The 14,178-nt window shown below is 52.0% G+C and overlaps 1 protein-coding gene across 1 annotated transcript; it reads right to left on the bottom strand.

Annotated features, from left to right (window-relative positions):
- Nucleotides 1-83: 83 nt before the first annotated feature.
- On the bottom strand, nt 84-13,848 carry LOC139589433 (serine/threonine-protein kinase PAK 3-like). Its single transcript, XM_071425904.1, has 13 exons — nt 13,756-13,848; nt 8,272-8,309; nt 7,764-7,886; nt 7,140-7,262; nt 6,834-6,913; nt 5,723-5,786; nt 4,427-4,475; nt 3,184-3,296; nt 2,543-2,660; nt 1,797-1,896; nt 1,171-1,367; nt 569-706; nt 84-173 (listed from the first exon to the last, which is right to left on the bottom strand). The coding sequence occupies exons 1-13, from the start codon at nt 13,846-13,848 to the stop codon at nt 84-86; spliced, it is 1,326 nt and encodes a 441-aa protein (XP_071282005.1).
- Nucleotides 13,849-14,178: the final 330 nt, after the last annotated feature.

Here is a 14,178-nt window from a genome sequence, read left to right as displayed (position 1 = left end):
AAACTAGAAACTACAAACTACGAGCTATAATCTACAAACTACAAACTACAAAGTGCAAACAAGAACAATGGCCTCTTCCAGGGCTAGTATCTCCTGTTGGCCATAAACTGCTGCGTGGCCATGATCAGAGGCGTCAGCTCGGAGGTCGGCTTGGCTGATGTTACAAACGGATGCTGCCCAAAGAGAAAAAGAAAAACATGAACTTGTACTTTCCTCACAGGCTGAAACAGGCTTTCTCTGGCTACCAGAAAGATACAGAAAGAAGAAAAGGAGGGCATTCTGGGCACCACTGTCTCCACATCCAGGACCTTGCTACATGAGGCAAAATGGCTCCCAATCCCACAAATCCGTGACTCCAGATGTCTTCAGCTTAAGGAGATTTGGTCTAGGTGACCTTGAAAGGCTCCTTCCAAGGCATCCTAGGCCAGGATTCTCCTTTGTTTTCCTTTGCAAGCCCCCAGAGGGGAGATTCTTAGGAGCGGGCCCCATCAGACGCCTTGGACTTGAGCAGATGAGGAGCCCCTGGCAGCGGGCAGCTGGCGCAGCCTGCAGCCGCTTTGCCTTTTACCTGCAGCAGTTCCTGGGCAGACCAGCGCCTGTCCTCGTCCCTCTCCAGGCAGCAGTGCAGAAAGTCTCGCAACCACGCCGACTGTTGCCTGGGCTTCTGCAGCTTTGGCCTGCCCCCGCTGCTGATCAGCTCTTGAACCTAGAGAAGAAGGAAATGCCACGCTCTACCTGTCTCCTTCGCACCCCAAACTGCTCACCCAAACATACACCCCACGGGACAGGCTCCACTCTCCCGTGGCACTTTACTCCCTGCCAGAGCCTGGCAGATACCTTTCCTACCCCTACTGAAAGAACACAAAGCCACAGGCAGCCATAGCCAGTCCAATAGGCAAAGGCTCTTGCCTTCACCCCTGATTTCACTGGCTGATGGGGACTAAAAGCCCAGCTTTGCCCTTTTGTCAAAGCTTCCCTCAAGCAAAAGGCATCACCATTTTTTGTGCGGTTCGTGCACTGCAATGGCAAGGGGACGATCTGGACAAGGAGCACGAGAGACTATGCAGCCTGGCACCTCTCATTTCCAGGTGTTAGCAAGCTTGCCAGGCAGAAGAATGGGAGCAGATTATGTTTGGGTGTCAGCAGTATCTGAGAGCAGTTGCAGCGCACCGTGCGGGAGGTTTTCATCCGGTAAGGAGGCGCCCCTTCCACCATCTCGATCCCCACAATGCCAAAGGACCAGATGTCCACTTTGGGGCCATAGAGCTTCCTGGTGAAGATTTCTGGCGCCATCCAGTAAGTGGTCCCAACAGCTGATCTCCGTTTGCTCTGCTCAGCGGTCAGCTGAGCAGCAAGGCCAAAATCAGCTGAGGAGAAAAAACAGGCCAGCGTGAATGAGGAAAGCAAAGCAAAGAAATCCCCACTGTACCAATGTCCAAGAGGGCAGCGTGGAACCCGGCTGCCAGCAAGGGGCCATGCTGCCATTCCTCTGGCCTGCAGCCGAGGAAATACGGAATTGGCCAGTTAGCAAAAGCCCCAGCTTTCAGGCAGTGGCTTTTAGTGCCCTGAAGCTATTAGACTGTAAGTGCCTTGCTTGGGAAGGGACACACGCACAAGCCAAAGGCACTCCTGAGCCCTTGTTCCCAGCAACACCTCCCTGCACCTTGGGGCTGTGCTCTGCACTTGTATCAGGGCAGCCTGGACTGCCACAGGCACCACTGCAGGGAACCGGCAGTCACCCAAAGGCAGCCCCACACCGCAGCCTGCCACGGCTGAGCCTGGCCAACAACACCCACCCAACTTGACGGATCCGTCCAGACCCAGGAGAATGTTGTGGCTTTTGACGTCCCGGTGGATCACTTGCTTGGAGTGAAGGAAATCCAGGCCTTGCAGGCACTGAGAGAGGAAAAAGAAACACCAGCCTAAGTGGATTTCATCCCACAAGCGGGGAAGTGGCACATCTGCAACACTGCAACATTCCTGGGCCATGCTGAGCCATGGCACGACAGGCTGCTGGCAAGGGCAAGAGCTTGCTGCTCCAACACGAGGACAGCAGTGCCTTTCTAAGTGAGGGTGTGTTTGCTTCTGAAAGAGAAAGGACAATTGTTCCTCCGGCCACTGCCCTGCAACCACAGACTGAAGCAGCACTGCTGCAGTGGCTGTGCTCTCTCCAGCCAGACAAGAGTGGATGCTTTTGCAAACACCCCTTTGGTGCAAGGCTCTCTTGGAGGCTGAGCTCCATGACAGCCCAGTGTGTATCTTTGTCTGTGCCACTTATTTTACATTGTGCCACCAGCAACTTTGCCCGTCCAGGGAAGGAATGCAGCACACACAGGCTCCAGGCAAGTGTTTAGAGAAGCAAACACAAACACACTAGAAGAAGGGCAGGGACACTGGCAGGCACTTCAGATGCTCTTGCTACTGCCAGTCATAAGAGAAAGGCAGCAAGGAGACTCAGAAGATGAAATCACTCCTCTCCTTGTCACCCATTTGGAAGGACCATCCCGACCAAGGCATGGGAAGCACAGGCACCATCCCTTACCTCCCGAGAGACAGCTGCTATCTCTCCTTCTGCCAGGCGAGTCTCCCTGATGACATCGTGTAAGGAACCTCCGTCCATGAATTCCATCACGAGCCAGAGTTCCTCGTCCAGCAGGTAGCTGAAAGGAGGAAACAACAGCCTGGAGATGAAGGCGTGCACTCACACCACCTGATGGATTCTTGTTTCTGTGTCTCTCTCAGAGGAAGACAGGAGGAAGTGAGCAGTCATTCACTACGCTCTACAGGCCTTGAACTCTGGGCAATCTAAAACACTGCTTGGTATATCCACACCAACGAACAGGCCAAGGGAAATACAATCCGCAGTGCTTCGGCAACACTTCAGACCCATGGGGAAAAAATCCAACCCCAAAGCCAACAAATCCATGGGGAGAGAGCACAGGAACTTTGAGGCTGTTGGCTCAGTAAGATAGGGCCAAGTCCGGCCTTTGAAAGCGCCCTTCAAACTCGGTATGCCAGGAAAGAGTAATGCAGCCCCAATGCAATCTCCTCCCAAGACACTGTAGATCAGCCCAGAAACAGGAATGAACAGCTCCATCCTCTGCCATCCACCAAAGGAGTGCTTGAACCTCTGGCTTGCAGGATGTGAATGACCTTTCACAGCAGAACAGCAGAGCCACTCACCTGTCTACATAGTTGACAAGGTTGGCGTGCTTATTGCCACGCATGACCTGGATTTCATTCAGGCACAGTTCGCTGCCGCTCTCTTGCAGGAGACTAATTTTCTTTATGGCCACCTAAAACGACATGGAAAACCATGAACCAAAGAAGTCTGTGGCACAGGACCACAAGGGCAACATGGAGACAGTGATTATGGGATGACAGTGCTGGGCTGGGCCAAGCTGCCTTGTGACAGGACATCAGACCGCCTGCTCGGGCACCTCCCAGGACACAGAGCCACATAGCCTCTGCCTTGGAAACCTGGCAGAAACACGCTCTAAGCTCTCCACCTCAGAGGTCTAACAACACTCACTGTGCCCAGGGCCAGTCTTCTCCCATGGCCTTACTTTATCATCCCCATGCTCATTCACACACCTCTTGCAAGCAGGAAGCCATTTTGTGCCAGTAAAAATGGAGCAAAACTGCTGGGAAACCATTGGCACTTCTAGGGGATTGGATCATTACTCCAGCGGTCACTGGCATTCTCCATGGCACAACAACAAAGCAAACAGTTAGAGATGTGGCAGATAAAATGCTGTCCTAAAAACATCCTGAGGGCTATTCCTCCTAAGAAATACAACCCTACATACTTCACGATGAAAAAATGCCACGATGATGAAAACATCATTAAGGACACCTCCAACAACCACAATCCTAGCACTTCCTCACTCCAGGAATTTTCATTTTGCTCCACTCAAATACTTTTCTTCACACCACTGACTTTTGCAATTACTGCCTGACTGTAAAAAGAAATAACCCAGGCCATGATCTTCTAGGGATATACACCGGGCTATGAGCAGGGCTTAGGCCCTTGAGAGACTCCTTGCAGACCACTCTGTCTAAGCACAGTTCCAAGGGCAGCACTGCAGGTGCCTACAGAACTATCAGCACGATTCCCATCTATTTGCTAACAGCCAGAAAAGAGAACTCAGGAACCCTGCAGCCCCAAAGAGCAGTGCCATGCTCTGAGACACCACCTGGGCACTAAGACCCAGCCAGCGTGTCCTCCTCTGGCCTCCTTGCATTCCCAGGGGCAGCTGAGAAGGACAAAATCTGTCCCCACTGTATTTGGCAGGGAGGACACTGCTCTGCACTTCATCTGCCTTTGCAGCAAAGCTCTCCTGGCCACCCAAAGCTCAGCCACAGCTCACAGCAGAGGGGAGGGCACTCGAGAGCTGCAGAAGCTGCGGCGCTGCTTGGCGCTTACCTCTTCTCCTGTGGCAGTCTCCACTGCCATGCACACCGTGCCGAAACCCCTAGAAACAAAACAGCAGCGGAGAAAGAAGAAGTCCTTTAGTCCCTGCCACTGCAAGACACTGCAGTCCAATGGCAAATAAGTCCTGGGGCAAACAGTAAATGGAATAGGACAGATTCTCCTCTGGGTCTTTTCCCCCTTTTCTCTTTCTGTATCTGTACATGTGTGGGATTTTTCCAGGAACTTGCCAGTTGGGCCTTCTCACACTTCTCCCTGGAGCCTGTCTGCCAAACTCAAGCACCACTACTGAGGCCTTCTGAGAAGGCTGAGGCCACGGAACAGCCATTGCAGGAAAGCCTCCAGACACAGATCCCTTCTCCAGCTTGCAAGGAAGTTAGTGCCCGGCCACAGCTGCAGCCACAGCCAGAGCAGGGAAAGGCTTCCATTGCTGCACACACAAATGGAGAAGTCCTCAAAACACAGGATGCTTGGACAGCGGCGTTCTGAGTCCAGAGCTGTTGTCAGCTGCTTCTCTTCGGTGCACCAGACACCTGGAGGACTCTGCTTTTCTGAAGATTTCTCGTACATTTGCCTTCTCACAGGGAAAATGTTGCAAATCAGTCCCATTTCCAGTCAGCAGAGCCGGCTTTCAAAGGGAACAGCTTGGTGGATCCTTTGCAGGAAAGGCCTAAACCCCACAGGATCCACCAGGGTTCTGCCATCAGCCAGATGATGCCTTTTCCTCTGGAGTGCATTGGCACTGGCCATTGCCCTGAAGCTTTGTCTTTTGCCACCTCAGCTACAAAAGAGAGCTGCTTCTTTCATTTCTGCTTTTGGCTGCTAGGCTAGGTGGTGGCCATCCAGACCACTGAATCTTGCTTTCAGCAAAATACTGGAAAGAAATGTTACCCAGAGCTGTTCCCTGACAGCTGTCAGCTGCTGACTTGACCTCTGAGGCAACAAAGTTTCTCCTCCTTTCATTCCCACGCATTCTGTATTCTTTTGAGACATGCCAAAATGATTTCTCCTAGGAAGAGCGGCAATCAGGTGCAACAGACTTGAGGGACAGGAGATCTGCCAGGTGCTGCTCTTTGCCGCAGAAAAGACATTGCCAGCGTCCAGGTGTCTTTGCCGCCCTGCCTTCGGACCACAGCTGTAAATGCTGACCAGTACTGAGAGATCATCAGGCATCATCCTAACGCAGTGTCTGAACAGCTTTGGAGCTTGCCTGACGTCGCTCTGGGGAGATGTGACGCCAGCAAAATGCACAGGCCCTGCCTTTGAAGAAGGAGCTGTGGCTGCACTCACCCTTTGCCAATGGTTTCCAGCTCTGTGTATTCAGCCTCAGGATCTCCCTCGCTCACCAGCATCTCTGTAAAAATCCCAAGGAAAGATGCTCACTTCAAAAGAGATCCCACCCTGCAGCAGATCAGAAAGGCAGCCCCACTCTCTGCGACTCTGGGCCCTTTCAACTCAGGCAGTCGGCAAACAACAACACCACCGCACCACCACCACCACCACCTCAGAAACAACAGCAGCAAGACGAGCAGCCCTGCAGCACAGATGGCCTGTACCAAACTAGACGTCTAAACTAAAATCTAAGCACGTGCAGAAACAGTCAGAGGATACAGGGATCAGAAAGCTGTAACCAAGAGAACTGGTTGTTGTCTAGAAATGTTAAGGGCAGCAGGAATAACAAAACCTTGCTGTTCCTGGCAATCAACACTCTGTGACCTTCAAGCAAAGCTTTAATCCTTGCAAACATCAAAGGCATCTTGGCTCCTGGAATCAATTGTTCTCAACAGCTGCCCTTTGCAGAACAGCAAGAATATTGCAGAGTGCTTCCAGCAGAAGCACAATCTGCAGCTTTAAGCAGGACAATTTTGCCTAAACAATGGCCTTCTGCCTTTCAGGAGCAGCAGCTCATGTTCCAACCTACTGTGCTGGGCCTTAGGAATGAGGTGCCTGAGCCTTTAGGACAGGCCGAGTTCTGAAGATGACCTTGGCCGTGCCCCACAGGAGCTCCTTGAGGCCTACTCATTGGCTGGGTCACGGCCTCCTGCTCAGCCAGAAACAATCTCTGGTTTGCCTTTTGCCTCCAGGGGAGCTCAGGCAAAGCCAAGCCAGGCTGAGCTGCTCTCAGAGGCAGGAGCAACACCCCGGTGACCCCTCACCACCTCAAAGCACAACAACAGGTCCTGTGTGGAGGCCTCAGGAGCTGGCACTCAGCTGAGGAGGAACAGGAGCTGGGACAGCTCATGCCGACACACGCACACACAGGGCACTGCTCCAGCAGACAAGGATCACAAAGGACGTACTCAGCATGGCCAGGCACTTGTCCTCTGTCCTCTCTCCCAGCTGCTCTCTGCTGCCAGAGGAGCTACTGGTGCTCCAGATGCACGAGCTGCTCCCGCTGCACTTGCCAGCTTGGGGACTGGAGGCTCCTTCAGAGCCTTCTGCTGCAGCTCCTGCAGGTGCCAGGACAGAGGAGGTGGAGCTCTGGGAAAAGAAATGAGTGAGGTCACAAATGTGCCTGGCAGAGGTGCCCCTGCCATCCCATTTCAAATGCAAGCCCCCGGGAAGATGCTGCTGGCCACAGCCAGGGCTCTTCACCTCTCAGCTTTTGCAGCCCGCTTCTCCAGCTCAAGGCCCAAAATCCAAAGGCTGCTTTTACACCACGGACAAAATGACACCACACACACTGCTAACCAAAGCAGGCACTTACTGATGATGTTTGCTCTGGGCCTGGGCTGACAGCAGGGGCAGGTTCATGAGCACCTTCCTCCTCTTCAGCCTCTTCCTCGCGTGCAGAGGCAGCCAGAGCAGGTGCTGACGCTGCCCTTCTGCTCTGGGGACACACAGCAGCATGAGGGACAGGAAAGAACCTGGCATTCACCACCTCACCTATATTCAGCTACAGGCCCCGCTGCATCTCAGCTGTTCCTTTAGCTACTGACAGCTGCTGTCTGCGCAGGGCCAGGTCCCTCCTGGGGACAGTGTCTCCTCATATCCTGCAAGCTTCTGAACTGCACCTTTGCACTGCTCTCTTCACTGGGGACAGGGAGCCTGCACAGCCACTGGCCACCAAGGGCCTCACTTGTACCCCAGCAGCATGCCAAGACATCCTAATGCTACCTCCTGTCTCTTGCTAAGACAAATTCACAGCCCCTTTCAGAACAGTAGGAAGGTGATCCCTGAACTTCCAAGTTCCAGGCCTCACTGCCTGCGGGAAGGGCAGGAAAGATTCCAGCCCTCAGCATCTTCAGCCAGGCACGGGAGGTGCTGTCTGATCAGAAACTTGCAGCTATGCTTTGCTCCAGCCACAGGACTGCCCAGAGCTGCCACTTACTGATGCTGCATGCTCAGGCCCTGCAGTGGCAGCAGGTACACTTTGCTGGGCATCTTCCTCCCCTTGGGCCTCTTCTTCAGGAAGACACACAGCCACTGGAGGCTCCGAGGTTCCCTTTGGGCTCTGCAGACAGACAGCAGCGTCAGGGACACGTAACCTCCTTTATATTCAGCTCTAGACCCAGATGCACTCAGGAGAAAGCATCTGCAGAGAAATGGGATTCTAAGGTGCTCAGACTCAAGTAGAATGGGCCAGCTAGATGGGACTGCACTCTCTTGTACAGGAGAAATTCCATCATGGCAGCCACCACTTTCAGCTGCTTAAAAGTTCTGGAAAGGAACGGGAGAAAACAGCCCTGGGTCCTCCTGCTGCTGCTGTTGCTGCAAAGGGCCTGGGCTGTACTTTCATTCATCCAGCCAGGCTGGCACCGGACTGCAACCGGCCCAGCTCACAGCTTGCTCCGCAATTGCCAAATACTACCAAGGCCAGAGGCTCCTTTGCCACTCACCCAAAGAGCGGATTCTCTCCAGGCACGGCTGATGTGACCTGCAACACACAAGGGAAAAAGAACCAGATGCTCTAAGAAAACTGCCTGTGCTGGCCATGCCCACCCCAAAGTCAACCCAAAGACAGAGCATTCTGCTTTCACTACACCACTCCAGCAGCATCCCTTGTGGCACACAGCAAGCAAGACAACAGCAGCACAACATACTGCCTGGTGTCTACCTTTTCTCCTCTTTGGCCACTCAACCCCTAGAAACTTGAGACTGAGAAAGTCTACAAGTGGTTCTCTAACAGTCATTGCTTCTGCCCCACCTCACCCAGCAGCCCCTACAGCTCCTGTAGGCGCTCTTTCCTGTATTTCCTCCTCTCTTTCCTGTATTTCAGTCTTCTCAAGACATTGCATGCAGCAATTGCCATGAGCTTACTGAAAACCTTTCCCCAGGGAGGCTTCACCCAAGTCCCTCTGAGCCATGGTGGCAGTTCTATCATGACACAGCACAGGAACAGCTCCTGTGTGTGGGAGCATACAAGAACTCCTCAGAAATGGCTGTCTCAGAGGCCTTTACAAAGCACATTCTGTGATTTCATCACAGAACAAATGGCTCTTTTAGCGCGCAGGAAGTGTCAAGTTCCACAGGCACATGCTGGGATGAGGGAATGCAGACAAGAAGCCTTGAACTGAGGGACTTTGCCTCAGTCCTGGAGAGCAGTGCACAGCTTTTACAAGGACTCCTGCCAAGCTCTCTCTCCCAGTCTTCCCATCCTGGAAGTTGTCTTGCTTGAGCCAGCAAACTGAGGAGACTCCAGACTCCATTGCCACAGGCCGTGGCACGGCAGGAGCGGAATCCCCGCAGGCTACATCACAAATGCTGCCCATGCCCCACTGGCTAGAGACACGCCCTTCTTAGCTGGAGCTGTGGGCACGGGCGTTACCCAGCTGAAGGCCTCTTTGTGGCATTTGGGTTTCCATATGCTGCACTGAAGAAAAACGTCTACTTACGTGCCAGGTGGGTGAAAAAGTACCCGGAATAAGCCACGGTAAAAGCCGTGAAAGCTGCAGCACACACTCCCTCCATGGCTGGAGCAGTGCTGCTCAATCTGCAAGGGACAAAGCCTGTAGGGAGAAAAGAAAAAAACTCAGAGTCCTGCTGGCAGAGACCTCGTCGATCAGCAGGCTCCCCTGCAGTGAGCGTGCCGCAGAGCTGCTCTGCACACTGAGCCCTTCCCGGCCTCGGCACAGCAACTCTGCCTGACAACGCTGCCATGCGGCCGCTGACATCACAATAGCAGTGCCCTGGGCTGCTTTGTGAGTTCATGCACAGAACCACACCTTCTCCACAGATAATGCCAAAAAAAGCCTGCAGCTTTCTCCTCTGCTACAAAGCCACACAGAAAGCCCTCCTAGTCCATCACCTGTTGCTCAAGGCATCTAAGAGTAAAAACACACTAAGCCCCTCTAGCCCACACTGAGAAGCTGAGCACTGAGAAGGGAGCAGGATGTGAGGAACCACATTAGTGCTCTTTGGCCACTATTGCTTCTGAGCAAAAACCAGAAGGCTTCTTCCAGCGGGACCTCCCTTAGTTCCAGAAAGCAGCAAACTATCAGAACCCAGGAAATTCCTCTGGCTGCCCTGGAGGGCTCAAGCCGCTGCCCGGGGGCTCAGAGACTTTGGCACAGAGCCCAAGACACCTGTGCCTTTGATTTAGCCCTTGGAAAAAACAGTCACCAATCTTGATATGAAGAATTACAAGTCAAAAGGGTTTAAGTAGAATAATAGGTAGTTTGTCACCAGCTGAAAAATAGATTTTTGAGGTTTTGAAAATGACCGCTTGGGGGTCTCAAGATGGAGGAATTTGGATGTGCCTTGTCCTTCTTCCTCCTTCTTCCTAGCCACCATCTTCTGAGTGATGTTGGCACTTTTAGATTGGTTTAGAGGAGAAGCGCACTGTCTCACATAGGTGATAGGTATTGGGAAGTTATTGTAAATAGTGTACACATAGTTTTGGGTATAAAAAGACAACACTGCCTCTGAGGTGGGCAGAGTGTCTCAACCCAACCTGCTAGACAGACCTTGTCGGGTCGGAGAAAGAATATCATAGATAAGAAACAATAAACAACCTTGAGACCAAGAACAGAAGAGTTCCCACTCCTTCTTCAACTGCCGGGCTGAGGAAAGAGACTTTCTAACGCATCTCAGGGTCACTCTGACCAGCAGAGATTGCAAGAGCAAACAGGGAGAAGCACGACTTCAATGACATTGAGAGTTTCCTCCTAGGTACAGAGACAAGGCCATGTGTCTTTCAGCACTGTTTATTCAAAACATTTTACATCACTGCCGTGGCTGGGATTTCAGCAAGGAAACGCCATGACAGGAAATGCAAGGAGGATCCTTCTCTCTGACTCACTCTAGCAGAGAGGCCTTGGCACCAAAGCACCACCACCATTTTTTCCCCCCACTTATGTCCTTCCTCAGTAATTTTTAGAACACAGGGCTGAGATGGGTGGCACTGAAGTGACAGCTCTGACACACAGCTGAAACCATCAGGGCCAGGGGGGCATGTGCGACTGTTTTTCTTCTCCAGCAGAACAAGGCAAGCCAGAGTGCTGACACTGATACCAAGCGAGTTCAGCCAAGCCCAAAGGGAGTGCAGCCAAGCCCAAAGGGAGTGCAGCCAAGCCAAGTGCAGCCCAGCAGGCTGGTAGGAAGAGGCAGCAAAGCGGCAGATCCCATTGCCACGCACACGCCCGGCGTGGCGGACTGATGGCAGCGGCAGTGCCAAACAGAGCTCCGCAGGGAGAGACAGACACCCATCACCATCGCCACTGCCACCAGCACTGCCGCAGAGAGGGAGCAGCAAACTGCCACTGCAGGGCCAGAGCTGCTCCCGGCAGCACCAGCAGCCCCCATCTACCATCAGAACCATGCTGGAAGCCCTGGCCATCCTGTCTTTGCTCCAGGGGCCCCGTGTGACACTGCACCTTTCTTGCTTAAGCCATTACCTCTTTCGCACAATTTTCTTCCTATTGTCGTCTACTGCTTTTTTTTTCTTTTTCCCCTCACTACATTATAACTCTAACATTCTCAGCTTCTCATAGATTGGTTTTTCCATTGTCCCCCTCCATTGTGGTGGAGAAGGGGAGAGAGGAGAGGCTTTCCCAGGACTATCTCAAGATGAGGACATAGAAAGGAGGGAAGGCCTTAGAAAGAAAAAACCACACTCAGGATGCCTCTTTGGGAGGGAAGCAAATGTGCAAGCTTCTTAATATCCAGCCACAAATCTCTGGAGTCTTGACAGCCAAGAAGCACAGGTAGCTGCAAACCTTGTTGTGAGACACTGGAGGACATTGCTGGCTCAAGCCCTTTCAGGCGCTTGTAGGTGGGGAAAGGGGCAGATCAAGCCTTGCTCTGCTGAGGCCATGCCCTACTCTGCACGCCCCACACCCCCAGGCCTGCATCCCAGCCCAGCTGTGGCCGCTGATCCCTGGCACACCAGAGGCAAGGCTCCACACCTGTGTCTGGAGCCCCTAACCCAGCTCCTAAATGGCCAGGTGAGTGGCAGCCCCATGTGGGGGAAGGCCCCAGGAAAGCCAAAGGCTCTTTACCTCGGGATGTGTGGCCACCACATCTCTTGACCCTACCTCCGCTTGGTCTCATTTGCAAGCTGAGCTTCCTATCCCCTTTCAAAGCCTTTCACAGTCTAGTGCTCTGTCAACAGTGCCTCAGTTCCATGGTGGGAATTCTGAAGTCCTTTCAGAGAAGCCTTGCCTGAAAGAGAACAGGTCTGGCTTGCAGTGCATTGCCCTGGAGGCCTTAGGAAGTTGCTTTGCCAGCCCTTACCCACTTACTGGCCAAAAAACACATGTGAAAGACTGAAGCTTTGCCAGCTGTGACAGTGGCCCAAAGAGAAGGCAGTTAGGGGCAAAATAAGGAGAATTATTTTGGTGCTGGCACGCACATCAGGTACCAGGTAGGTGAGAAAAGCCATCTGTAAATAGCTCAGCTGACAATCAGGGAGGGGAAGGTGCAAAGAAAAGCAGAGGTAGAAATCTCAAAGGAATGAGAGGACTATGGACAGAAGTTGAAACTAGCCTAAAGAAAAAGAAAAAAAAGAGTAATTGGATAAAATACTGAAAAAATTAAGCAAGTCTTCTCTTGGTGCTGGATGGTGCATTGGGGGATAGTGTTGGCAGCTTTGGGTGCCCATCCCAAAGCCATCACGTGTTTTCCCTCTGCTCTGAGACGGGTTCAGACAGGCTGTTGATCTGCATGGCCACTCCCAGTTGGCCCCAGAGTCCTCTCCACTTCATGATCAGCTCACCATAAGTTTTCTGGCTGTCATCCGTTGTGGCTTCTCTTCTCCTGAGCCTTGGTGTTGGTCACTGTTGTCTGAGGTGTGGCTGTGTGGTCATTTTTGGCCCGTGCCCTCCAGGACAAACCCCCACACTCCCCCTTTTTTGTTTTATTTAAAATGAAAGGTATAACAATCATAGTAAAAATAATATCTTCTTATAGCTAAAACCAACACAATACTTAGTAGATTTTAACAAAACTTGGGAATTAAAATAAACAGGTGGGTTCATATGGAAGACATAACCAAACAATAAGTAAATACAATTTTCATTTGCCCTCACTTCTCAGGCCCTGACTCCCAGACGGCTCCCGCCACTTCATTCCCCCTCACTTACCCACAAAACAAAAGAGAACAGAAAATCAAAGCCAAAAGACTTGGGGTGACACCTTTCCCGAGTGGCCTTCAGCAAAAACACACAAGTCAAAAGAAAAGGTTTCATGGGGGACTAGAATGGGGGAACCTTCCGGTGATGCAGGGCACAGGACTCCTGTGGGGGCAACAGAGTCGGTCCTCCAGCTGTTTTATTCTCAACTTCTATTATAGCTCTGACCTATGAAATATGTATTGCAGCAAAAATGGGAGTCTGCTAATACAAGAGGAAAGCAGGGGCAGGGTTGAGGGCAGTCAGAAAGTGGGATAGGGTAGAATCCAGGATGCCTGCCAGGGCCATCCTGGCAAGGGGTCAGAAGAGGAGGGGAGATGGCAGATGGCTGGTGGCTCGCCTATGCTTGCTCTTCAGCAGGTTCCATCTCCCGGCCTGTCCTTCCCAGGGACAATGGGTTCAAGGAAGCAGGGGTGGAACAGGAAAACTGGGAAAGGAAGTCTATCAAATATTGTGCAACTAAAATTTAAATTTAAATGGTAGTCAAATATACCGTCAGTTACCACCAAACATAGCAAAGTAAATGATTTTCAATAATCACGGTATCAAATGTATATTGAAACGATAAACAGGAGACCATGGGAGAGGTTAAAGTCTAGGGGACATTCTTCCAGGCCACAGCCCCGGGAAGTGCCCTAGCAGGCCCACAGGCCTCCACAGTGGCTCAGGGCAGGTCCCAACTGCACAAGTTTTCACTCCCTCATGTTGGCCTTGGTTCCCGTGGCAGAACTTGCCTTCCCGCTGGACACTCACTTGCGCCTGAGCCCCTGGAGAAGCCCGGCTCCCTCCCCCTCTGCCCACAGCCACAGCAGCATCCCCAGCAGTGACACCACTGCTCTGCTCCATTCTGCCCTACTCTGCTCCTCTAGCCACAGCTGCAATGCCTCTATCTCCACAAGAGCTTGTGGAGACTTGTGAAGGAAGAAGACCTTTGCACGCTTCCAAACCCTGTCACAAACCCCATAGAAGAAACACCTGACCAATCAGAAGCAAATTTAGAGCTTATTCACAGGGTGAGAACAAAGGGAAGCTTCCAGCACAGTGAAGGTTTTATTTATTATAGTATTTATTTTGCCTATTAGAATACAGAGACTACGAACTATGACCTAGAAACTAGAAACTACAAACTACGAGCTATAATCTACAAACTACAAACTACAAAGTGCAAACAAGAAC

Source organism: Agelaius tricolor, unplaced genomic scaffold (assembly GCF_023055355.1).
Source record: "Agelaius tricolor isolate 1412-34295 unplaced genomic scaffold, bAgeTri1.0.p SCAF_4, whole genome shotgun sequence".
NCBI lineage: Eukaryota > Metazoa > Chordata > Aves > Passeriformes > Icteridae > Agelaius > Agelaius tricolor.
Note: the sequence above shows the minus strand (reverse complement) of the source record. Positions and strands in the feature narration are given on the sequence as shown.